General features: G+C 41.9%; 2 protein-coding genes and 1 long non-coding RNA gene across 4 annotated transcripts in view; 2 read left to right on the forward strand and 1 right to left on the reverse strand.

Annotated features, from left to right (window-relative positions):
- The window catches only part of npr2 (natriuretic peptide receptor 2), a 41,863-nt gene that overhangs the window by 10,632 nt on the left and 4,054 nt on the right, over nt 1-27,177 (forward strand). Inside the window, exons 3-16 of the mRNA XM_020105138.2 lie at nt 1,258-1,371; nt 1,696-1,831; nt 2,601-2,695; nt 4,645-4,780; nt 5,901-5,985; nt 11,271-11,391; nt 12,930-13,004; nt 13,852-13,929; nt 16,553-16,657; nt 18,735-18,806; nt 19,576-19,735; nt 19,813-19,968; nt 21,762-21,930; nt 26,462-26,608. Coding sequence (XP_019960697.2) covers nt 1,258-1,371; nt 1,696-1,831; nt 2,601-2,695; nt 4,645-4,780; nt 5,901-5,985; nt 11,271-11,391; nt 12,930-13,004; nt 13,852-13,929; nt 16,553-16,657; nt 18,735-18,806; nt 19,576-19,735; nt 19,813-19,968; nt 21,762-21,930; nt 26,462-26,608 — 1,649 coding nt within the window. The remainder of the gene's footprint in view (nt 1-1,257; nt 1,372-1,695; nt 1,832-2,600; nt 2,696-4,644; nt 4,781-5,900; nt 5,986-11,270; nt 11,392-12,929; nt 13,005-13,851; nt 13,930-16,552; nt 16,658-18,734; nt 18,807-19,575; nt 19,736-19,812; nt 19,969-21,761; nt 21,931-26,461; nt 26,609-27,177) is intronic.
- spag8 (sperm associated antigen 8) overlaps nt 1-27,177 on the reverse strand; it is a 46,128-nt gene that overhangs the window by 9,455 nt on the left and 9,496 nt on the right. The window lies entirely within an intron of this gene.
- LOC138405450 (uncharacterized) lies at nt 5,992-9,344 on the forward strand. The gene is made up of 2 exons (XR_011239189.1): nt 5,992-8,297; nt 8,699-9,344. It is a non-coding gene; the product is annotated as an uncharacterized lncRNA (long non-coding RNA).

Here is a 27,177-nt window from a genome sequence, read left to right on the forward strand (position 1 = left end):
TTTTTTCCGATGGGTGGGCTAATTGAGCCTCCCACGGGACATGGGTCCCCCTGTCGTTCCACCACTTTACGGAATGAAATTCTTGCATGGAATTAATGAATTGGAGGATGTGTTTTCACAGGAAGCCACAAATTAGTGGACCGACCGAGCAGTGTGGGCACAGATGTGTCGCTCGTCTAATTTGTCTCCCTAAATGTCACGTTGGCTTCTCACAAAGTCTTTAAGGAGAGCGGCTTCCTGAATATAAATCTTGCATGATATTAAATTGAATAAGGCATTTTCTGTTCACTTAAAGTGTTTAAAACACATTTAAAACAATGACTTGAGATAGTGGGTAAATCAGCGTCTTCCACTTTAAGTTAGTGCTGTGCCTGTACGTATAATTATTCACATTTCTCAACACTCTTATTCGGATTCTCTAACGTCATTTCAAAAGTCAAGATTAATCAAAATTAACTTAATTTGTTCTGTCAAAGACGAGAAGACAGTTATTGATGATAGACACGCGTTCTTCAAACAACTAATTGAATTAGTCAACACCCGTCCGCACGCTCCTTTGTCTCGTGACACCTTTGCGTGTTCACAAGAGTTGGAATCATTTCAAGCAATAAAACTATTTTAAGAGTCAAGAGACAAGATTTATGGACCAAGTGTTGAAAGCACTAATTACTTTTAAACAGATTTTGCATTATCTCTATATCTGTTTTTAATCAAAACGCTGCTTGAACTGAACCTTGATTGGAGGACAAACATTTGGCTTCCATCTTGCTGATGTTGCATTTGTCTGTAAGCCAGATCAGGGCTCATCACGGCAACATGCTTCCTTCAGTAGAATAATTGCTTGTGGAAGTTTGTGGTTGGGTTCCAATAACTGTTGCGAGATGAAAAAATACGGTGAGCTTTTCCAGTTCAGAGAAAAAGAAGCTGAAAGATTCCACACAAATGTCTGAAGCTTGTTTTTGTGAAAGCAGCAAGAATATCGACAAAAAGCCAGTTACAGAAATATGTAACTGACATTTCCCATGTGAAAATTCATGAAAGAATAGATTTTTTTTTTAACTTGAGCACTGTTCATTGGTCAGACTTTCATGAAACACTTAAGCCATACGCTTCGCTCCTGTTGTCTTTCCGCCGCCTGCCTAATAAGTAATTTAACATCCTATTTAGAAAAAGAAAACATTTTCAGAACGTGTTGCGTTCAGGCACGCTGGATGTTTCAGGTCACACGTCTCAAGCTGTTCTCTGTGTCTCCTCTAGTCTGTTTTTGTCATAACGTACCGGTCGCCCGATAATCCGGAGTACAAAGACTTCCAGAAAAGACTCCACGCCAGAGCCCGGAAGGACTTCGGCGTTCATCTGGAACCATCGTTGGTGAGTGATCGCTCATGAAAACTCCTGTGAGTTCTGCAGCGCTTCATGACTCATGGCCTCTTTAATCTTTGATGGGAGATTCTTTGCAGAAAAAAATCCCTACTGTGCAGTTGCTGTTTACAATAATGTTAGCAATTAATACTTTTATGGATGCTTTCAACACGGCTATTAGCGTTTCACAACAGTAAATTAAAGTGCGGTTTTTAAAGATGGGCGTTTGTTGGTAGTTGGCGACTCCATTGGTCAAAATTGCGTCTTTTCATCGAGGCAGGCTCTTGAAACCTGGCTAAGGACGTGTATTATAATGCGTCGCTCCTGTTGCAGATGGACTACATTGCCGGAAGCTTCTACGACGGTTTCGTGCTGTACGCGAAGGCCTTGGAGGAGACGCTGGCGGAGGGCGGAGCTCAGAACGACGGCATCAACATCACGATGAGGACGCAGAACCGCAGCTTCTGGGGTGAGCAAACGCCTGTGGCGTAAGAACCTTTCGGTGACGTTTCAGGCAATACTCACTAAATGTGGCCTCAGGCAAAATGACGTTAAATACGTAAATGCATCGAATGAGAAATTAACCAGTGCAGCTCTTCAGTAAACAAGTAGCGAGGTCAAGTGACTGGAATTGGAAAGAGCCATTTAACCCAAAATGTGATTAAAATGTGCCTCTCCAACACGGTAATTGCTGCGTTATTGAACAGTTATCATGCAACACTTCAGTTAATAGTCCATTTGATGCTTGATGTGGGTGCTCGTGCACTCGCTCGTTGATTTCGCTGCCAGCCACGTCTCCATTCATATCATTGTGGACGAGGCAGAACAACGGGATTGTGTTGCTTCATCTTAAAAAGGGATGACGGGGAAATTACGAGGAAAACAGAGCTTGGGTCGAAAAACAAAAATAAATAAATAAACCTTGATGTCATTAGTTTGGACTTTTGATCGTGTTTAATAATACCTGTTTTTATAGCAACAGCTTTTCAAATATCAGGCTCATTAAATGTATTTTTCCTAATAATCTTTACGACACTCAGTTGTTCCACACAGAATAACGCTCGGTGTAATGGCTGCTAACTGAGCTCTTTCCAAGATCGACCTGAAAACAGTGATAACGCTGAAAACACTTCTAGGAACGGACAAAGAAGTCTTAGTTTATGACGCCATCGCTGATGAAGCTTAAAAACTGAAATGGGAGCAGATGACTTGAAGTGATGCGTGTCTGTTATTTTCAGGAGTGACGGGACTTGTTAGCACAGACGAGAAAAATGCCAGACATATAGACGTCAACCTGTGGGCCATGACGGACCAGGACACCGGAGAGTATGGGGTGAGTGTTGCATTGATGTGGGGAGTTGAATGTAACTGACATTTTGCCCTGGACTCTTCCTTTCAACATAAACGTAGCAGGGAGGTTGGTTGGACGGACAAAAACGCTGACGACACAATATTGGATGGGATTCAGAGAGCAAGAATAATAAAAAAACAGTGTGGACACTTTCTCGAACATTTAGAAAAAAAGAGAAAACTGTCATTTCACATAATGTGGACCATCTTTCCAAAAATGTTTCAAGCGTTATTTATTCGTCTGTGGTACGTTCCTGAAACAAAACAGTGAGTGTCCATGATTGTGGTGATGATTATATAAGAGTTAATAATACGTCACGTTATTGTGTAAAACAAACAAAACGCTGTCGACCGTTCCTCAGTTTGTGAAGTTAAACATTTTCTAAATATTCCGGACGTCTTCCCTTCAGGCGTCTCTAATCGCTGTAATGAGAACTTTATTGTAATTGTTTTCAGCATAATTAGTTTGAAACCTCAGCTTTTCCTTCTGTTCTGTTCTTGATGCAACGAGCTGGTTGTTATTGGAGATATTCTGCAGTCCTGACTTCTCTAATGATAAGATGCATAAAACCTCAAATTTCCTTCACAGTCCGATGAAAATATTTGTGCATGTCGCGCTCTGCACACACTGCTGTGAGTGTGCGAGCTCCAGTGTTTTTATTTATTTTACTTCTGTTTTTTTTCTGTGAGGGCAGAAGAAGTGGGTTAGGAGCTTTTCACTTCAGTTAGAATTTCACGGCGGTCCTCAGAGGCTGCCAGCGGGACTTCCTGGTCTCATTTATCCTCGGCTTTTAATTGGTCGATCCGTATGGCCGATTGACCCGAGTAGCCGCCGGCCTGGCTGAAAACATCACAGGACGGTGTCGGCTTTCAGGACGTCAGACGGCTGAGTACGTCGTGTATTTGACGATATATGAAACCTGAGACGCCGGATGGTTTGCGAGAAATCCAGCTGCTTACTTTCAAAATAGAATAATATCCATCAAATGACCAGGATTATATTGTGTATGCTGCATATTGATAGTTATGTTCAATCTACAATCATTATCATAATAAAGATGTAGTGTATACTTCATATTGCCGTAAGTACATCTTTTTTTTTATTTGATTAATCTATGATGAGATAAAAATTAGTCCACAAATCATATTTTGTACTATGTTCTTGTTATTATCTGGCAGATATGACGCATTAAGCGATTACTCATTGATAAGAAATAATACAATTGTCCAGTCTGCAGGACGAGGTGGAGATTGTTATGGTGGCAGTGAGCAGTAAACACAGGCCCTGAAGTGAAATACTGGAGCTATTTCAGCCTCGGCCCCTTCACCGCCACACTCTGCATTGTTTTGATGACCCTCTGTCGGGGTGACGGCCTTCAGGGTCTCAGCAGAGAGGACAGAACATGCTGGGACCAGGGCTGGAAAATGTAAAAACCCCTCCGGCTAGTTAGAGATACAAGAGTCATGTTTCACAGCAGGACAACAGATGCTGCTCACAAAGCTCTGCTGTCAAAATAAAGAACACGTACAAGCTGCAGGATGTTGGTCACACTTTGCCCGTGTTGATGTATTTGAATCAGAGGTCATAAACGACAGGACGAGCATTTAACTTTTTCATTTGTATTTAAAAGTAAATACTTGTCTCCTGTCTGCTTAAAGGAGCAGTGAAGAGGTGAACTCAAATCTATTCTGGGAGTAAGACCATTTTTAACAGCGCCAACTAGAACGGTACAACATTCCCCTCATATATCGATAGATATCACTCCACTCAATATGACAGATCTTTTAAAATCTACATCAAGATGTAAATACGAAGAGCTGAGCAGTGTGTTGAGCAGTAATAACTTTCTGATGTTTCCAGACCAATGACGGAAACCAAGTGAGAGATTTCTTTATTCCCATCCGTTCTGATCAGTGTATCTGTGTCTGCAGCTTGTTGCGTACTACAATGGAACCACCAAAGAGATCATCTGGTCCCAGACAGAGAAGATCCACTGGCCCAGCGGAGGTCCACCGCTGGACAACCCCCCCTGCGTGTTCTCCAAAGACGACCCCTCCTGCAATGATGGTACGTTCCACTATGAATTTCCTCTATTCAGAGTTAAATCTGCTCAAATCCATTAACATAAGTTTGAATGATGATTGATTGACTTCAGGAAATTGCATGAAAAGTTTGTGCCAAGGACGTTCAAGCACAGCAGCTGAACTCATAACACACTTAATATGTTTCTCTTGACTTGGAGTAAGATTAAATCGCTCATCTGTTGGATATTACAGAGAATTATTGATAACCAATCTCTGCAGGTCCTGCGATAAGTTTCCTGGTAATGATTTATGTGTTGTTTTCCTTCAGTTTCATCTCAATTCTTTGCCTCAATGAGGTGAAAGAGCAAATTTAGAAGTGTAATATTTGCCTGAAAAATAAGCAGTGTGAGAGATAAGAGCTGGAAATGGTCTTTGGTTTATGAACCGAGTGACAGTTTCAGAGCGAAATGTCACAGATGATGAACTGAGGAGGAAAACCACAGCAATTATAAATGTATTTTGGAATGAAGGAGGGATAATGAGCGGAGGAGCAGTAAATCTGACGCTCTCCCAAAATCTGAAGCCATTTGCAAATAATTCACAGAGTTCAGAGCCTGGACTTGGAGAAACTGTGGAGTGGCATGAACTTCAAATAAATAATTAACCAAACTTATCAGAGACATAAACACAAACATCTGTGTGATGACAACTACTTAAAGCGACAGAAATTATCGGAATTGCTCTGAGACGTTTTACTTAAGTCCATTTGGTCCCATCCGCTAACATGGAGTAGGCGGGGTCTACTCCATGTTAGCGGCCTACCAGGGGGCGGTAGAGACAATTTGTAAACACCTCGTTGACTTTTGATTAAAGGGACTTTCTTGAACTTAGTGAAATAGGTCGTTTTTCTAAATACTGCATCCATCTTGTGATTAAAACATCAACACCGCTCAAATAAAAACCAGGAAGGTCGGAGTCAGTGGTTGAAATCGTTGCTGGTATTTGCAGTTGACAGATCGCTAAAGCAGAGCAGCTGTAATCCAGGAAGTCTCGGCTGTGTGTTTTTCACAACGCACACTTTTCTATTTTCTTTTCAAAGATATGTGGACATGTGTTGAACATATGAGAGACGACTGAGTGTGGAATCTCTCTCCTGTTTCCAGATCATCTGCCGGTTCTGGGAATCGTCGCCGTGGGCTCCGGTTTAGCGCTCATCATATTCGGAATCTCCAGTTTCCTCATTTACAGGTGAGTTTGTTCTCCTCGAGCTGAGGCTTCCTGTCTGTGCTGCTTTTAGCTCAAACTGCAAACAATTTTTTTAATGTATTTCTTGCAAAGAGTGAAAGAGAGAGAGAGAGAGAGAGAGAGCGCGGGAGAGAGAGAGAGAGCGGGAGGCAGAGACGTGTTTGGAAAAGGATTTATGGGTCGTGCTGCTTTAGGTGCCAGTGTGGTATTTACACGATTGTTGCCACAGAAACAGCTCAGCAGGTGACGGCGTTAAAGCAGCGGTGAAGTGTGTTTAAGATGCCAAGTGAGCTCATATACTGGCCCCAGACAACCCTTAGTGCTATTCTCATTTAATGATCATTAGTGTGTTCATTTGCTTTATTTTCTTTGCTCTGGATTAAAGCTGAACGCCACCTATTTTAATGATTCACGCGCTGCTGATGTCGAGTGGAAAACATCAGTCGAGGTGATTTTTCTACGTCTCTCAGAGGTTTACGTGTTTGTTTGTTGTCAAAAGGTTTTCAAGGTTATAAAAGCACCAGGACGCCAGGTTTCCAAGCTTTACACTGCAAACACAGAAATCAGGTCTTTTTCAGTTCAGGATAATAACATTGAAAACATCTGCCACTGTGGTAAGATCGTTTTTCATGTGCCTTCAATGCAAATTAATTTTCTAGTTGATTTCTTCCTGTATAACACCGACGCAATCTCACTTATTCTGTTGTTTCTGGATGATTCAGTGAAAACCATTGTAATAATAATATTCAGTTTGATCATTTAAATCTGTGTTCCTTCTTAAAAAAGGTTCGGATGCTTTACTTGCTGCAGCTCCTCTCTTCAGCCTCTGTCTCAAACACTTTTTTCGCTCCTGTTTCTTTGCGGCCTGATAATAAAGCCCAGTCTGCTCTGATTGGCCGCAAACTTTGGGCTTTTTAACTTTGCAGAACTTTTACATTCACAAAAAATCTAAACAACACATTTAAACCGTTTTCAGACACGACCTCAGAGTAAAATCTGGAGAATTGGTGACGTATTGACTCCGTAGATCATGTGATCGCCTTTTTGCGTCTGTCGCGTCATCAACCCCCCCTCACCCGCTCACAGTGAATCCAGCAGCGGATCCCCTGGAGTTCTGCAGACTTTATACTATAGGAGGTCAGGTGGTTAAAGTGGGTAGAAACCGCGGCGAGCCTCACTCAGACATTTGCGTTCACACATGCACCTCCTCCGGAGAAAACACCGGGGTAGGGGCGGAGTCCAGAGCGTCTGAAAGAAGCTTTAGTGGACTTTAACGTTGGCTTGAATGTGGCTGAGGTCATGTTCTGTCATCGTCTCTGGGATGTTCTATAATTTTTACAATTTAAAGTAGATGATAAACTCATGCAATGAGATAAACTGCATCTCAAGGAGAAATCATGATGTGGAGATAATAGTTTTTTGGTGCGGAGTAAAACCTCTGGTCAGGGTGTTGGGGTCATTCTGGAGGAATTTGCACTCGTGACCTTGATGTTTCTGAATCCTGGCAACAGGAAACGTAATGATGTGTCGTTAAGTATTTAAATTATTATGTTTAACTTTTCTTATTTCCACCTGATGCTAAATAATTTACCTGTTATTCATTATTTCTAATCATAACATTGTTTCATTTCTAAAACAATGTTATGATACTACATTTCTAATCATAACATTGTGCCCGGTGTTAAATATCAATTTAAATGAAAATCCTTGTGGAACTCCGGAGAATTAGATGAAGTCTCATTTAATTACAGCAGAAATTAATCATGCATGCCCTCAGCAATCAAGCAACCGGAGGATTACTAAATTCTGGTTATTGTCATGGGTAAAAACATTAATGTGCATGTAATGAAAGAAAATGAATGTTTCTATTTTTCCCCTTTTTCATCACCTCTTCAAAGTTGTCCTCTTCTACACGTCATTTAATTTCGTTGCCAATAAATGGAAGTGACAGTTTAATGCCGTCACACGAGCTCTGTAACTAACTAACAGATCACAGCGGTAATCTGAACACTTTTCCAAATACTGACTATTAACACAAACGAGTGTTAATCACCAGCCACTTACAATGGATTTTGATCAGAGGAATGGTGGAAGAAAGACGGAGGAGCAGCTGTCCACCTGAGGTAAATCCCCTAAACCTGAATCTGAGTTGATCATGTTTCATATCAAATAACTTCCAGATAATAAGACGCAGAGGATGCACTTAATTATGAAAACGTTAATGTTGTCTTCTCTGTGTTCTTTGCAGCTCAGCATGCAGCGAGTGCAGCACAGTTTACTGACCAGCTAGCTCCCTTCTCCTGGACTCTTGGCCGGTAAGTTTTAGTGAAATACGCTTTTCTTTTCTAGGATTTCTTCTCTTATTTTTAAATCTGGGCGTGTTAAGTGTAAAATTTGGTGACAAGCATCTATTTCTGTCCCAACAGGGGAACTCTGTGATGCATTTTTTTGGTCCTGACCCACAGTTTTGCACTCTCTGCCCGACTCAGACTATGTTTAGATTCATCATTTGCATCAATGACAGTTTTATAAGTGGAAAAGCATTTCTCACACACCTGAACATGTTGTCTTTTATTGGATTCTGAGCCCCGAGGCCATTAAACTGTAAACGCTGGAGGAAAAAAGCATAAAGTCCAACATCTTTAGAAGCCGTAGGTTTTTCTGTGACAGCTCTGTTTGATACCGAAGGCTAACAAATTGCTTCCTGTTTTCACAGACACCGGAGGAACTTTGCTGATGGACAGAGATGCAGACAGCAGAGCTTTTTACAGCCGCCCTAAACATCAGCCAGCTGCTGAAAGGCCTCCATGTTCACTACTTGACCTACAAAAACACCACTAATGCGTCTCAAACACTTTGGAGTTTTGTCACTGTTATTCTGTCATTATTTTTAGATCCAACTGTCAGTAAGTCTCTCAAGCTCGGGGTCGCTTGATACGCTTTGAGGGTTGCAATTTATGAGACAGATATATTTATTTTTTAATAAGAAGAATTCAATAGAAAATATGTTGTCATTTCTATTAATTATTATATATTTGCTGCTGATTACGTGTTTGTTTTTTTATACATGTAACAAAAGATTTTATATTCAGATTAAAAAGCTCTTTGGGGAAGAACTGGGATTTAAATCAAGGCAGAAAAAGATGAGACAGTCACGATTAATCTGCAGTGAAATGATGAAGCTCTAAACTGTGAACTTATAGTATTTTGTATAACAAATCGGTGGCGGGTTTTGATATTTTTGTAATACTTTTGTCCTATGAAATAACACAAGTCTTTACTGTTGCCTGTGTCAAATGCACACGATGGTAAAATGTGTTGAGTATACAATTTAATAAAAAAAAAGCAACCTGTGTATTGAATCTGTTTTTTTTGTGTTGTTTTGTGGTAAAACTTCAAACTTGAATGACACTCATAGTCCAAACCTCCGCCGAGACCCAGCAGTCCCCTCATGAAACCACATTTAAAGTCACTATAGATCCAGACTATTTGGATCTGTTACCAAATTACCCATAACCTTGCTGGCGGAGGTGAAAAGAAAAAAAGATTTCTTGAAGAATTCCTGTTTTTTTTTAATATAAAATAATAATAATTGAAACAACAGATGATTTACTCTCATTATTAATCACGTTTACATTTTATCAAGCTATATTGAACACTGTCCCGCTGGTGGTGGACGTTGGGCTGCTGTGGTGCAGCAGCAGGGTGAGGTGGGGGGGGGTGTTCAGCAGAGCAGCAGTGGCTCTGTTGTTTTAATGGAAGGGTTGGTCCAGTAGAGGTATTCACATATGGGACTTATGAAACAATAGGCCCAGTGTGAAGCCCCACACTTTGCCCGTCTGGCTGCCAGAGGTCTCTGAACGAGGCTCTCTAAATAGAAAAATACCTTTTTTGGGGGGGGGTTGGTGGGACGGGGCTGCAGGGAGGGTTTAATGGTGTTTCCTGTTCTGAAAATGTGCAAAGGCACGGTCTGGAGTATTTGTAGACACAAACAAGCATCAGAATCCCCTTTAAGATCCTGGGTCCACCAACACAGTCTGTCCAGGTGAAACAATAAAGAAAGAGGCGATTTTCTTTTTTTGGGGGGGATTCGGGGAAAGGCTAAAACACGGTGATATGCAAACGCTGCAATAATTTGCCGCGACCATCTGGAAGCGTTTTACACCTTTTAGATTGGTGTGGAATGTGTGGGCCCCGCTCGTTTTTCATTTCGGAGTGTTTCAAACAGAAAATGAATTTCCTCGAGAGAAAAATAATGGTTTTCACAACTCTGGATGAGTAGTTTTATTCTTGAAATTGTTTAAGTAAGTATGATACGTATACAGTCAAGTACGAAGGTATGAAGGAACAACAAGCTTCTCGTCTCCTGAGACTTGCCACACGTGTGCAGGTTTACTGGAATGCCTCTTGGCCTCTGGCTCTTGGTGTTTTCCAGTCAGACTGATGCTCAAAAATAAATGTTCAATATATCCCTGACATGTAAATGACTAGATTCATTATTTACTTTAGTTAGTCTGTCTATAACACTGGTCAAAATAATATTGTATAACAATGACATGTCTTAAGAAAAAGACGATCCACTTAAACTTAAGTCTGTGACCCAAAGAGCGTTTGAATGACACATAACACACAGACTGTAAAATGGACGTAGACTCCAAGTGAAGCCACAAATAAAGTTTAAAAAAAAAGTGAAATACTTATTTTTATGTTGTTTTTGTTTGTAACGTTTCTATTTATATTAAATTACTGATTAAAATCAAGGCAACTAGAAGCCAGCAGCTCTTGACTGAGGCTGCGTTGTGTGTTTCATCGTGTTCTTTAGAAGAAAGAGGACTTTGTCCCGGACTAAAAGTTTGTTTTAGTCTTCACCAGAGTTCAATAAGCAGAATGTAATTATGGAGCGGTGGAGTTATAATCTAATGAAACACAAACTCCCAAACCCTGCGCACATCAACACATCAACACATGAACGTAACTGTTTGCCAAACATGGAGGTGAAGAATGCTGTGATCAGATCTGAGACCAGTTTCTCAGGAAATACCTCCTGAGATCAACAAGGTAAATGGAGCAATTATCTGCTTAAGGTTAAATCTAAGTTGTTTAGACTAATTGCTCAATTGAGTAAAACTCAACAGACCCCTTGACTCTGAAAGAGTTTAGTTAATAATAAATTAATTTTTCCACAACGTCCTTCAATCACCTCAAAAGGAGATTGTTCATCTTGTTCTTTGTGCTGCCGTCTTTACTCATTTCCCCACCTGTTTTTTTTTTTGTTTTTTTGTTTGCAGGAAACTGAAGCTGGAGAAGGAGCTGGCTGGAATGTTGTGGAGGATTCGCTGGGAGGACCTTCAGTTCGAGAGCCCCAATAAATACCACAAACGAGCCGGCAGTCGACTCACACTGTCACAGGTAGATGATCTACTCTTGACGGGGACGTTCGAAACAATAAAACTATGTTCTTACTCTGCGGCTAAAGAAAAACAAATGTACAAAATGTGATGTCCAGGTGAGGGGAAAGCAAAAAACTAAATGTCTCACCCACACGATGTAATCCAAAAATTATGGTTGGTGACTTTAATCGTTCAGACAAAAATGTTCGGTTAGTTTTATTTTCGGGTTTGGACAGAAACTTGCAGCCTGATGTGGCATTTGTATTCAAGTATTTATGTTGCAAGTCTCCGCTCAGGACGTTTTGCTTCCTGGCGTCCTCTGTTTTCGTTGCAAATCATCGTAACATTACCGTACAGTTAGTGAGCGCCCTCTGCTGCATCACGAGGCAAAGTACTTCAGACAGTATGACGTGCTCCTAGACTGTATTTGGAATTCGAACAGGAATGAACGTTTGAATTTCGAATAACAAGCGACCCACTCTGCTGTGACACGTAAACTCCCAGAAGCCCAACAGGCTCAGTCCTGTGTTGTGTCAATGAAACAACTCCACATTTTTCTGAGTGTAATTTTATTATTATCAGATCGGATTATTTCTTGATGGTCCTGAGCTGCGTGGAGCTGCTGCCACATTGCTGTTGTTCCTCTGGCAGGATTAAAATGCAATGTGTGCCAGAGGGTTCGCGGCGCTCGTTCATACGTGACTGATTATCAGCCTCGAGATGCCGCCGTAAAATTGGACCCACCAGGAATCGAAAAAGCTAATTGGACGCGTTTGAAGTTTAGACCCTCGCCCTGTTTACACACTCTGAGCTGTGTATTAAAATGCAGTTTGTGGTTTTTCTCAGAAAAGGTGAAGCTTCAGCCCTGAGAGAATCTGAATCCATTGTTAGTTTACACATTCCTGAAAGCTTTCCCCGTGGTTTATTGAAGGTGGTCGGGTTTTTGCGGTGGCAGGCGCATATTAAGTTATTGTTAAAATAAGCTCTCGTCGGCCGCGCTCCCTACGTATATATCACGTTTTTCAAGTATCGGGTTCTGTTGTCTAAGGGCTAATGCATCTCCTCTGGGTTGCGTTTCATCCTACACATGCAAGCGTTCATGAGAAGCACATGCACACACCTTTTTCATTACTGGCTTTCCGTCCAGTTCCGGGATCACGTGTGTGTGTGTGTGGAAAACACAGATATTTTCCAGACCAATGTATTTTCCAGCTTGACATGTGTTGCCAATATTTGCATTCTATACAAATGTGTAGTTGACTCTGCTGGCAGTTTGTACGCAGTGCGCCCACTTGATTTTTATTCACTTTGTGTGGACTGCAGACATTCGCCCAAGGACTCGAGTTGGCGTTGTGAAAACTGAAATCGCTTTATTTTCTCAAATATAAGTGAAAGGCAATTTCATGTTGCACAGAGAAAAGTATTTTGTGTATGAATGTCAGTGGGTGAAAACCCTTTAGAAATCTCCGTCGCAGTGAAGTGGATGATTTAATCCTCCTTTCTCTAATCTACACATTTTTTCTCTCTCCTCACTCTTTCTCCCTTCCATCTTCTCAGAGAGGCTCCAGCTACGGCTCCTTGATAACTGCCCATGGAAAATATCGGCTATTTGCAAAAACGGGCTATTTTAAGGTAAGGCTTAGTGAGTTCTGACATTTTCAACTCCTGCGCTCTCCTTTCCCACCCACACATGTGCACGCTCGGCGAGAAAGCCGGAGAGGAGAGAGACAGAGAGAGTGTGGGCGAATTTAGCTGGTTTTAATGCGAGCAGCAGAATGTGTCGAATATTCTTCCATTTCTTTTCTTCCTCCGTCACTCCAGCCGCACAGTCTGGACACAAGTTGCTGCTGCTGCTGCGGTTATTTTGTAAGATGGAGGAGGAGTAAGGAAATGTGACACAAAGATCCTGCTGAATAATGAGATAACCGTCTTCGTTTGAAGCTGCGTGATGTGGGTTTCACATAAACGCTGATGTCACGGTACAACTTGGAACAGACCAGTACGGATACATTTCTCAAATTCAATACAGGCCCGTGCTGATTAAATCTGATGCCAAAGCACAAATGGAGGCGCACAGGCCGAGACAACCTGCAAATTCTGGAGAATAAACCAGGCGCTCCTCAGCTGCTACGACAGCGTTTTTTTGTTTCTGTCCGTCTGTCACGCCTGCAGCTCTGAGGAAGTCGCCTTGTGGCCTTTGTTGAACTGATCGTCACATATCTAAGAGACAGATTCTATTCTTCTACTGCAGCGACTGAAACAGGCCCAACATTCACCTGCAGGCTGAACCGCAAGATGCTGTTCTCTCTCCCTCTCTCTCTCTCTCTCTCTCTCTCTGCATCTTCAAGGTCCTTGTTTGTGCTTTTTGTTTTTTGACTTTTGCGCGTTGCTGTTCTCGTTTTAGCTCCTCGCATATTAAAGGTTTTCATATAAACTCAACGCTCCATCACTGCCGTGTCTCTTCTTGTGCTGCACACAGGGAAACCTGGTGGCCATCAAGCACGTCAACAAGAAGAGGATAGAGCTGACCAGACAAGTTCTACTGGAACTCAAACATGTAAGTGCTCAGAGTCTTTGACGGGACTGATTTGATTGTTTTTGTATTAACTTTATTGCAGTTAAACTTGATGAGATTGTTCATGGTCTACAGAAGATAAACCCTTGTTTTTCAAAAGTGTAACTTTAACCCTGAGTTGTAGTTGTAGTTCAGCAAAAGGTTTGTAAATGAGCACAGCTTTCTAGATTCCCACTAACGAGCGGTCATCTGAATCTGTTGCCCCTGTAAGACGTTTTTTTTTGGTTATGAACGTGATATTAAAACCAGCATTCATGTATTTCATTAATTGTACTCACTTCATGAACATGATATATTATCAGCTCTGTTCCTGTGAGACTTTAAAAATAGAAATGTCTTCTCTGTTCCAACACGTTTGTTTTTTGTAGTTTAAATTTACTTTCCTCTTGAAATCAATCGATCCAAACTTCTTGCGTTTGGCCGTGAAATCCGTGCAGTTTCTTGAGTGCCGTCATTGGCCTCAGTTTGAAGAAAGCCAGGCGCTGAGACCTTTGGGTGAATTGTGCAAAATTAAAACAACTCAACCTGAACAAGACTTATTCATCGAATCATTTAAAATGTGAGGGGATAAACATGTTACCACCGCAGGGGGAAGACCTTCATACGCGGTTCAATCACTCCACCTGCTTTACAAAAAAAACTCCAGCAAAGTTTCACCAAATTGGCTTTGAATATTTTCCTCTGACTCACTGCAACAGTAAAAGCTTTATTTTTGGAGAACTGTTTTCAAGATTTCAAGCCTGTCGTCTTATTAGCACACTCAACTGGAGGCTTTGACCTGCTCCACTGCCGGATGTCGCTTGTTACTCAAGATTTAACGTCCTCAAACTGTCTCTTCAACATCATCGACAGCAGCTGCGGATGAAGAGGTTCCTCCGGCTGGAAAATATTTACGAGAGAGCGATAAGGAAGTTGAGAGACAAAAAAAAGTTGCACACATTTCATGTGGTTAGGCGATGGAAACACGGTGTGACGGCATGGACTGCATTTATATCGCCCTGTTCTCGGCTTAACGACCGCTGAAAGCACTTTGCTGTCACACATTGCTCACACACTGCAGGCAGAGCCGTCAGGGGCTATTTGGGGTTCAGTGTTTTGCCGAAGGACACTTGACAAGAACTCTGTGTGTTTCCCCTTCCGGGACCAGGGTCGAAATTAAATTCTGGGGAAACTTAACACTCCAAAAAGTCATTTCAGGAGGGTAGCACAGGAACCTTCAGGGTGAAGATGAGTGCATCAATGTTTAAAGAGCTCATGAAATCTGTTTCCTTACTTCAAGTCTGGCATTTCAGGTGTTTTAAAAATGCTTTGTTGCTCGTCTCTTTTGTGATCAACCGAAGCAATGTTTGAATCTACACCGTGTTGTTTCAGTGATGCACGATGCTTGTTGTAGCGTTGGTACCGAAACGGTCTGCAGGGGCCTTTAAGTTCCCTGGAAACAAAAGTTCCAGGAGATTTTGGTGGAAAAATGGCTTTTGACGCACAGACGGGAGGAGCTGGGAATGGAACCGCCAACCTTCTATACGCAGTCACCCTTGTGTGGCACAAGGAAACCCCCTACAGGGTGTGAACTGATGCCAGCTGAAAGAATAGAGTTTGGGCTTCTGGATGCTTCTGCGGCCTCTCGGTCAGTCCGCAGGCACACATGGGAGAGAGGCTGCTGTCTGTGCTGGCGGCTTCTCAGACGCCCCGGGGGCCTGATCAGCTGTCAAACCTCAGCTCATGAAAAAGGCAACCAGATGGGGGGAAGAGACAGATCTGCCAGCGGAAACTTAACCACTTGTGTCCCAGTTCCATCCTCCTCCTCCTCCTCCTCCCGCTCTTCTTTCTCCTCCCCTCCTCACCAGTGTGCAGCGGGGGAATTATATAGGCCAAAGGGTAGGCTAACATCTCCAGAGCAGTGAAACAGAAACGACTAACTCCCCTGTTTTGGTGCGAGAGCGGCCGTCACTCAGTGCGCTCAAAGAACAAAAGTACACTGTTGAAATCGTGAAGACTGTTATTGAAGTTTCACGCTGCAGAAACATTTCTCTCTTGGTTTTTTTTTCTGTCTGCCTCTGTCAGCGCTCACACGTGTTGGAACGAAGGAGAACATCCATGTAGCTTGTTTCTGTGAAAGGAATCTGTCAGAAAATGTTCCCTCACTGACCCTGACACGTCTGTTTTCTGATTTTTTTTCAATTGATTTATGTGGAGGAAGATGTAAATATTAAAAACCAGCGTGATTTTATTTCACGTTTAGCCGCCTGCGCTCTCATATTCCTGCTCGTACATCCTCTCAACACCTCGACATTTTTTTTCCTTCATCATCCGCAGCACACTGGCTCATTCATAACCTCCAAGGCCAATTTATGCACATGCACATGTTTCGACTGGGTGCCCTGAGTAGGAATGTGTCTCAACACGTAGAAAAAGACACCGTGCCAGCTCGCCAACTGCAAATAGACTATTCTGATGAACTGCTGGCAGCGTTATCCTGAAAACTTTGTATATAAATGAACCGTCAGTCTTGCCCACCCGTCCTCTGTTTCCATGGGGTTTGGGAATGTGATGTTTGGAAAGAGTTACGCTCACAGTTGCAGCGTGTTTGTGTGGTTATTTTCAGATGAGAGACGTTCAGTTCAACCATCTAACCAGGTTCATCGGGGCCTGCATTGACCCTCCCAACATCTGCATCGTTACGGAGTACTGTCCCCGAGGAAGCCTGCAGGTAAAGTCTCCTGCTCGTGTAAACATAACCTGAAGTCCATGAAGAGTGCACATAACTTTATCCTGATTTCTATCTTATTCTTTATGCTCAGTTTCATCTGCTGAGGGTAGAAAGTTCCGCTGTGAAGTTTAACAAGCTCGTATATGAGAGTTCTCTGACATCAACATTAGCTATGAAGCCAATTATGGTCCAATATTCATGGGTTTCATAGAGAAAGAAGAAGTGGGCGTAGCTTTAGTTTTTTAATAAGGTAACTTTTTGTGGAAAACACAAAATATTATTCTAGGCAGAATATTTTCTGACGGGGGACTGAATCAGCAAATACTTAAAATTCTCTCCGCATAACATTAATTCTGACAAACAACTGCACCAATAATTCGCTAATTTAAAAAGTGCAATTCTTCAATATGTCTGTGTAATCTATATCTATGTGAAATCCTGTTTACATTCTACATGTTATTGTTGTTTTTTTTTATATTATCTTGTTTATTGGATTTTCCATGACGCATATTATTTTACTACCCCTTTGCTATCGTAACACGGCTAATGTTGCTGTTGTGGGACTAATCAGAATCAGAGCTACTTTACTGATCCCCAGGACCAAATAGATTGATAATAAATAAATTATAATATCTAATGCATCTTATTAGTCTGATCTTGTCTTATCTCTAAGATTTTACAAGCAAATAAAAAAGCCCAGAGAGGCCGATTCTTCTGCCAAGGCTGTAAAATCTCTCAACGTCGATCATTTAACAAAAACAGAAATTCTCTCAAGTCTGTGAGGCGAGTTAACTTAATGTCCGAAATCCACCCACCAGTCCCCTGAAGCTCATTATTTAAAACGCCATATATCATGAGTGTTGTCTGCTCACACTCTCAAATGTTTAACATCAGTGATCACCGGTGGTCACCAAGAGACAGAAACAGCTCCACAACAATTTTGACCAGATTCATTAAGAGGTAATTTATCACACAGATGCCCGACATGGTCTGGTCACAGCTGTTTCATATCCTCCTGAACTGACCGTCTTTGGCCTCTGAACTTTGTCGGACAAAACAAATCATTTGAAGACGTCGCTTTGGGCTGTGGAAAACTCTGCTCTGCATTTCTTCATGTTTTTGTCACATTTTATAGATTAAAAAGGAGAAATAACCGTTGTCTGCAGCCTTTCACATGGGACATGGCTCTTCTGATGGAATTCTATAATGCCCTAATCCTCTAGCAAACTCCTGGATCTAGAACAAAAACAAACAGATCCCTTGATTATTCGCTTGTGATTTGCCAAATGTTCCAACAAATTTCACCGAAATGTTACCAAAGTTTAAACAACCAATCAAACGTTACACTAACAGAACAAGATTAAACAGTTTCAGCGTGGGCGGTCTGTTCCTGGCAGGTTGCACACCGAGCTTTACACAGGACAGACTGACATCACCGTTCACAGTGAGAACACAGCAGGTGCCAATAATCTACGACATATACAGGATCCATGTAAACTTGTTCTTAGTCTGAGCTCAGTGTTTCCAGTGTGCCAGCAGCTGACTAGAGTCTGCGGTGCCCTCACTATCAAATCATGGGATGTGGCAATGAATGGTTTTGATCCATTCTGCAGATGTACTATGTCAAAGTGTAAAATAAATGTTCTGGTCCTGAAGGCAAAAGAAAAAAGATGTAAAACATCGACAAGGTAAACATGATTTTAACGCTGTATTCAAACGCCAAATCTGAGGAATTGAAAAATCCAAAGTCCAAATGTACGATCTGGAAACTACGGGAGACTCGGCCTCTTCATCACTCACACTTGCAGAGAACGACTTCTGCGTAAAAGACAAATAGCCGAGCTGCAGCTGATGTGACTGGACCCAGACTCCAGCCACTGGCAGCTGCGGGGCCTTCCAGGGTTATTCATTAACTGTGCTGCTAAATTTGTAATTCCTGAAAAAGACAAAGAATACACGGTATGAGAGTGGTTCTGTATTTGGTCCCAAAAGCTTCGAAATATAAAGCCGGACTGCTTTTGTTTAACTGCCTGTAAAAGTTTTCATCTCTATTTTCAATTTGTTTTTGTTTCTCCAGGACATTTTGGAGAACGAGAGCATTAACCTGGACTGGATGTTCCGTTGCTCGCTGATCAATGACATTGTGAAGGTACGTGTAAACAGAGCAGCGGCACAGAGGCATCGATTTATCTGGGGTATTCATAGAAATGTTGGCAAAGCAACTAGTTTTCAATGTTAAATAAGTTGATTGTGTTGCTTTAGAGACACACAAAAACGTCTAGGTTGCCATGGTTTCACATGGACAGGGAAAGTGCGGGTGAGGCAGAGACGTGCTCAGAAATGTATTTTTGGCTCAGTGCAGCGTATGAAGCTACAGTAAATATTGCCATTGTACAGTGAAACGTGGGACAGAAGCACAAGCATAAACTCAATAAGCCGCAATTTCTATCCAGCTTAATCAAATCTAATCAGGGACGTACTTCAGAGGATCATTTTTAATCCACCCCAATAAAGACGCTTTTTGTCTGGAGGTCAGTCTCTTGGTCAGACTCGATATTGAACTACCTCCCTGACGGAGCTCTGCGGCTGAAGAGCGGAGCTCCACACGGATTCCTTCTACAGACAAGAGGCGCTGGTGGAGCTTATTGGGACGTTTGACTCACTCTGTCCATAAAAGATATTTAACATGAGTACATTGAGTACCCGCCGTCCCCTCCAGGAAATATGTAATTTCACAGAAATCCCCCTGCGATCGTGCCCTCCACGAAACACGGCGTCTCTTTGAAACCTTCCACATACATCCACTTGTGAAAGCATATTATTTCCATATGTCTGGATTTGTGTGTGTGTTCATGTCTGATTTGCTGGAGGGAGAGAGGACACCCCTTAATGCTTGACTTGACGCTCCTCTCCACCAGGGAATGAACTATCTCCACAACAGCTACATTGGCTGCCATGGAAATCTGAAGTCATCTAATTGCGTGGTGGACAGTCGATTTGTTTTGAAAATCACGGATTATGGCTTGGCCAGCTTCCGCTCGTCCTGCGAGAACGACGACTCACACGCACTCTATGCAAGTAAGTCGAGCGTTTGTTCACAAAAGCGTCTTCCACTGTCACATTTCAGACGTTTGACTTGTGACTCGTCTTTTCAGAGAAGCTATGGACGGCTCCTGAGCTTCTCATATACGACCGCCACCCTCCGCAAGGGACGCAGAAGGGTGACGTGTACAGTTTTGGCATCATACTGCAGGAAATCGCCCTGAGGAACGGGCCCTTCTACGTGGAGGGCATGGACCTCAGCCCCAAAGGTAAACACAACTGTCTTTTATAGGCGGAGGAAGGTCAGCTGACCCCTGTGCCATCAAATGATCCGCATCCTTTAAATCAGAACATGCAAAATATAAAACACGAAAGAAAACTGATTAGTACATGCACAAGTTTTGTGTCACTAAGAAACCAGTCCGAGGAAACACTGCATTTCCGAAGACTTCCTTTCAAGGACGAGGACAGAGAAGACGGAAGTGTTAAGTCAGAGCATTGCATCATGGTCCTGCAGCCGTTACCGCAGACAAAGAACACACATGCAGGCCAGATGTCTGAGGCAGGTGGAGTCACAGAGACCAGCGTGTCTCGTATCTGAGACACGAAGTTGTGATCATCCCTAAGAAACAAGCCATGGAAAATAAACAGTGTGAAATAAATAAAATAAACGTAGATTTCTTAATTCATTCTAGAGGAATGTGGAATGAACGTCTAAATGGAAAGAGACCCGGGGTTCATTATAGATTTCTGTGTAAGTGATGGACGACGCTACACGTTATCTTGTTATCTACTTTCTACTTTAGAGGAGCTGATGTTGACTTCAGTTTGTCTTCTAGATTCATGGGGTCGTAAAATGCTAATAATTCTAATAGATGTCATAATCAAACCTGTATCACAAAGAAATGTTATCGAGGCTTGATATTTTAGTTTAACCATAAACTTTTTTTTAAATAAACAACTATAAATAAAAAATAAAAACAAACGTAACAGCTCAGAAAGACCTCGATGGAATTTCCTCAACTTCGGTAAAAACTTTCAGTTGGAATCGAAGATGAACTGATTTGATTTTGGTTGTCGAAGGTCAAGTTGCAGATACGTTAACGGCTCATACTGACTGATTAATCAGTCGGAGTCTATTTCCTCCCCCAGCACCACTTTTACATCCATTACTGCCTCTGCATAGTGACAGTGGAAAAAAATAAATTCCAAACACCAGTTCTTGACTGGCAAGATCCTGATTCCTCTTCCACACTTCCAAAGTGGATGTGAAAAACCCTGCAGGGGAGCTTCCACCGCATGCTGACTTTCATTAGCCTTTCAGTCACAGTCATGCCCGATGCTGATTGAACAAGCGCTTCATACTGATCCATTAACTGGCTGCGAGCGGGGAAAGCTGTCACCTGTTCTCCAGCGTCTGAACGTACGTTAACCAGCTCGCTCTGTAATTGTCAATCTGTGGAGTCTATAATGATGATGCTAATCACGTGGAAGAATGACTGTGGGAAGGATGTCTCATTCAATATTTTAAATTGATATGATGCGTGTTTCACAGAGGAGACGTCGGTAAATTAGCAAAGTGGATGTATCAAGGCTCATCCAACAGAAATAGCTCATCACCAGAAATACAAAGCCATCAAAAGAAAGTCAATATTCCTGGAAATAGTAGTTCACTCAGTTTGGCAGCTTCGCCTGCACTTTAAATAAAACACAGGGAAATTCACAAGCCTGCTGAAATCCCTTCAGAGAAATAAATTACTATAATATTAGCATTAAGATCAGATCGTTAGATAAAAAGTATGTTGGTGACAGAATGACCTAGAATTCAAAAACATACATTTATATCTGCATCGGGGGAAAAAAGGGAATGTTGCACCAACATGTTTCTGAAGGAGCTCAGTCACATCTATCTTCTTATCCAACTCTCAGCGAGAAAGAAAATAAGCAAATTTCCAAACACGATAAACTACTGCTTTAAATAACCTAGAAAATATATTCACCCAAAGAATGTAACACAATTTAAAACATTTACTCGATTCTGCGTGTGTCCTCTCCACCGCAGAGATCGTCCAGAAAGTGCGGAACGGTCAGAAGCCGTACTTTCGGCCCACGACGGACACCAGATGCTACTCGGAGGAGCTGACCGTCCTGATGGAGGGCTGCTGGGCCGAGGACCCCGCGGAGAGGCCCGACTTCAGCCACATCAAGATCTACATGGCGAAACTCAACAAGTGAGACCCACAATTCACTCTGTCTTCCCGACCCAGTCATCATGGTGCTGCTGCTCCATTTGTGAGATTTTGAGTGAATTAAATTACACCAGAGCTCAGGAGCTGGATGCAGCCTTGATTCATTTAACATTTTCTGCACTTCTGTCAAAGCAGAGATAATTTGACAAATTGAAATCAACAGTTTGTCCCCCCCCCCCCCACACACACACACACTATCAGTATCCTCCCTGCCAAGCTCGGCGAGCGAGCGCAGCGTCACTGTTGTGCAAGTTGATGTGTTCGAGACGTTTAAAAGGGCAAAACGGGGAAAACAAAGCATGTTCTGGAAATAGACAAGTTTAGAGAAAAGGCTGCTTGTGATTCCCGACAGGCTGCTCTCGACAGGAAGTTCTCATTGTTGCCTTTCCATCCCAGAGTGTGTGTTTTCAATGATTCCATGAATCATTCATATGCATATCTTGGCTCCGAGTCGACAAACGTTTCCCCCTGAGTCGAGCAGCTCTGTCAGACACAGCTACTGTACGAAGAATCTCTGCAGTAAAGAGAATTATTGTCTGATCCACACGGAGGCCACGGAGGGTTTTAAAGATAGGATTTTATAATGTGCAGGATGAAATGTGACAACGCAACATTGGTGTTTATTCATCTGACGTTTGAATCGATTCTGGTCTCAAATCGAATCAGGCGATGGTATTTTTTTTTAGGCTCATCATAATTAAGTTGCTGATTCGTCTTAGGTCATAAGAACAAAGCTTTTTCATCCTGGATGATATGTTCTTAATTCTTCAAATGCACTTATGATCTTTTTATAACTCTGAAGCAAACCCTGGTTTTCAAAGATGCATTATATATAAAGATATACATTTTACTTACTCACTTTAATTCACTTAAGGAGATTGATTGTCATCGAATCAAGGTTTTTAAAATGTTAGAGCAAGATGTCTATAAATTAATTTGTTCCTGGAGTAGCCACTGAAATGTACCATGTGTTGTTGCACAGTGGCCATGGAGGCAATGTGAGCTCCCTCTGCAGTTCTGCTGTATTCAAGTATATGAGTCCAGCTTTGGCCATGAAAGAGAACAGACTGTCCAGGTACTGCATACAGCCATGATGCTTTCAGTCCATCTTTAATACCTGCTGGAACGTAATATTCTTTATGATATATAAACTACCGAAACACTCTAAGTTATTTAAATGGGTAAATCCACTATCACCAGTCGTAGCAGTAGCATGTTTTCCATTAAAACCCTCGTCTAGATGTTATGGGCGTTTTTTTGACCAGTGAGAATAAACAGATATTTTCCAGTAACGGCTGAGTTCTGACATGATGAGCAGCCTCTTCAGTGTTCTTAAGTTTCTGAAATATGATTCATCACTATTTTATTGCCAAAAATATATAAATAGATGATAAATTGAATAACCTTGCCGATATTTTGTGAAAACTTGGAAGTGCAAGATTATTCGATCCAGCTTGTGCAGCACATCATTGATGTTTTTTTAGCAAATGAATCTTTGTCTTGTTCGGTGAATTCAAGGCCGTCACATGTTTGAGAGTAGGATTCTATGAACACGGTTACATTCATGACTAACTAACAAAAATCCATAGGACTACGGCCGGTTGTCTTTGTGCAACTGTGTTCGACAAAGACGACTGAGCCTTGAACCTTGAGTACAAACAATAACCGAGCAGAGATGTTGACAATGAGGATTCATATTCAGTTTCATATTTTCCACTAAAAGCTCGCTGCTCTCATTGGAAATGCAAGCGGCGGATGTCAGACCTCGCCGGGAAAAAAAACAAATTGGATTTGATAGAAGCGGGCGTGTGATGAGAAGATGCAGCATGTGACGTCTTTAAAACGTCTTTTCAAGACAGAGCGGGTTCGACAGCCGAACAAAAGTATAAACGAACTTGTGTTGATTTGGCGGAGCAGCATTAAAAGCAGCTGGTTTGTCAGAGAATCTATAAACAGACCTGTGTTGGTGTGTTTTTCTCTCAGCTTGACCTCTCCTCTGTTTGCTTTGTAAGTCAATGCAGGATGAGCCCGGTGATGTATAGCTATCCATTTGCAGTAGAGTAGAGAGCTCTGTATGATTTATTTCCTCAGAAGCACTCAAGGATGCTCTCGACGGCCACATGCTAAGTCCTTGCTTATGTGTGTGTTCCCCTCAGAGCCCCGTGCGTTAATGCACTGTTTGCCGGTTATTTTCATTAGGTAAATGTGTGTTGTTGACATGATGTGATGGATGGGCTGTTATTTTTGGTGCACGTACAGACTGGAGCTTGAAGGGCGCGGTAACAAGACGGGTGTTCAGCAGTGAACGGGTCGATTTAACCCGCACAGGGAGCTGACACTTCACTTGCCACGAATAGCCGACCTGTCACCAGGCACGTCAAGTGTCTCACTGTTTGCCATCACTACTTCTACTGCAGGAGAAATTCCCTTCACCGTGTTCAGCAGTGAAATCTTCACCCTCGTTTTATTCTTACTCGTGTCTGTTCTAAACCCGCCTGTTTGTTTGGCCTGTAGTGATGCTGGCTGTAAAAGTTATTACAACTTTTAATTAACTTTCATAAACCAACTAGGAGGAGCACTACGTTTGTTTTTTCACCCTACAAAGACAATCTAGGCTTTCTGTTTCTATTCTAACATTGATAACTGTTCATATTTTCCTTAAAATTAGTACCTTTATTACAACCTTTTAAATAATTCAATAATTTGCAGTTACATATCAGCCCCTTTCTTGGAAATGATCAACTATGGGACCCATAAAAAAGCATTTATGTCAAAATGCATTGAATATCTAATAACTTTAGTTTTCAAGCTCATCCACACACGAGTATTGGTTGTCTGGAGGATTTTATGAAAACACAGGATGCTGTTACTCAAAAGTCATGATGTCGATTAATAGAGCAGATATGAGATGGTTGATATAATAAGTTTTGCCAGTTAATATCATAAACTTTATTTGTTGGCCTAGAAAATATTAAAACATTGAAGCAGACATTACTCTAATACATTATTTAAGTGCATGTTTGTTGGTGGTGATGATATTATGAGTATTATGTTGTATTTTTACAACAATTCTCGTAATATTATGATTTTTTTTCTGACTTCATGTTAAATCTTTTTCTTAAAAAAGTATAACTTTATTCTCGTACATTTCTCGAACACACAGAATTGTATTTTCTCCAGCATGGCCCAAACACTCCATTGTACTTTATACATAAACTGTGACCGTAAAATGCATCAGCGTTTCCTTCGTCCGTGGCCAAATGTTTTCACCACAACCGAGCATCAGCAGACAAATGGAAGAGATAACAAATCTGTTATCTGGTCCATTTCACTGATTTCTCTTTGCAACATGCTTTTAGAGGAAAGATAGAGATGCAGGATGAAGTGAAATGCTTCGCCCTCACCGAGGAGACCGTTCTCAGTTTTCACCGTTACTACGGATGAATGGGAAGATCCGGGCGTCTGTGATGTGCGGTGCGATTGAATTCAGCGCGTTGATACTCATCAGTGTCGTTCGCGTCTCCCTCTGATGTTTTGTTCTTCAAACTTAAACAACACGTGGGTGTGTGTAGGATCTGTGACCCAGAGGAAACGTGGCAGGATGCCAGGCATTGATGCTTTTAGCTGCCATGGTGGTGAGGATGAATCACCTTCTTGCTCCGTTGCAGTAAATGCGTGTACACGGTTGTGTGTGTCTGCGGGCTGCGTGCGCAGGCATATGAATGTGGAAATATCCTGAGACATACACATTATACAATACATGTATTATATAATTCTGTCAATTTATGGGAAAGGCTACGATGGCGGCAGTGAGGTTAAAAATAGAGACGTTCTTAGGATGTTTGTATCGTCTGTTTTCCTCCATGTTGCGATGTGAAAACAGCGTGTTGGTGTTTTACCTGTTTTACTAGAGCAGCGGAAGTGAGTCTCCTCTCTCTTTTTTTTTTTCAGTGGTTGCCAATGGTGACGGGTGGCCGTGTCATGGGAGAGAAAGGAACTCAAACTCGTCTCGAGGCCTTTGAATGAATGGAATGTTAGCTCAGTCCTGTACACTGTCATTTAAATGAAAACATTTTTTAATTGTTTTGCAAACTGCTCACATATCAATGGAGAACGAGCCTCGGTAAAAACTTCCCTTCGCAGCTGGACCCTGTAATAGTGACTGAAGATCCAATTTTATAGAGTTGTGTTGTTTCTTTCCAGTTCTCATCAGTTAACTCAGTGACTACTAGAGCAGCTTTCTTGCCCGAGAGTATTTCTGGTTGCAGCTTTCTTGAAGATCAAGCCGTCGATCTATGACTCACGTTGATGAAAACAAGCCTCTGATGCAACAGATATTTATTTACCCGTTACCTTTGCAAAGAAGATGTTTTCATCTGCATTTGTTAAAACCCGACATATTTAGAGGACTGATACATTTAAATGCTTGTTCAGAAAGCACCCGAGTCTCCGCTGACCACGGCTTCGTGAGGAAAAATCGCCTAATTCTATTCTGTGTTTTTGTTTTCCACAGGGAGGGCAGCACCAGTATTCTTAACAACCTGCTGTCCAGGATGGAGCAGTACGCCAATAATCTGGAGAACCTGGTGGAGGAGCGAACACAAGCTTATCTAGAGGAGAAAAGAAAAGCTGAAAACCTCCTCTATCAAATTTTACCACAGTAAGAAAGAAAAAAATACAATCACATTTGCACATTTGTCCTTCAAGCCAAGAGCTTAAAACTCCAATTAACTCGAGCCCAGCAAATACGGAGCGGATTACGAAGTCTGGCTCAACGACACTTTGTCACTTGTGTGAAATCCCTGCATTAATTAAAAACTTGAAAATCCTTCCAAACACCACACATTGTTCACAGATGCACATTTCCCCCGCGGTGTGATCTCACCGTAGATGAGAAGGAAAGGTCGAGTCACACGACAGATGACTTTAAGCGTTTTTCGTCGCTACAACAGCAAATCCCACCTCTCTCACCCATTCATCGTCTTTTTCCTGCTGAAGAATCTTCCCTCCTTCAAAGACAGACACAGCCAGACTGAGGGGAGCTTGAGAAAGGAGAGATATAGCTTCTCACAGCGCTTGTGAATTAGCCGACTTCTGCCACAGAGTCTTTGCCCGTGCTGTTATTTGATTACACAAAAATGAATGTGAGAAGAATTAAGAGCTAAACTGATGAATGGTTGTAATTGAAGCTGCCAGATCTTGTTATTCTCTGCTGCTTGATTTGTCTTT

Source organism: Paralichthys olivaceus, chromosome 18, assembly GCF_024713975.1.
Source record: "Paralichthys olivaceus isolate ysfri-2021 chromosome 18, ASM2471397v2, whole genome shotgun sequence".
In the NCBI taxonomy this organism is placed as follows: Eukaryota; Metazoa; Chordata; class Actinopteri; order Pleuronectiformes; family Paralichthyidae; genus Paralichthys; species Paralichthys olivaceus.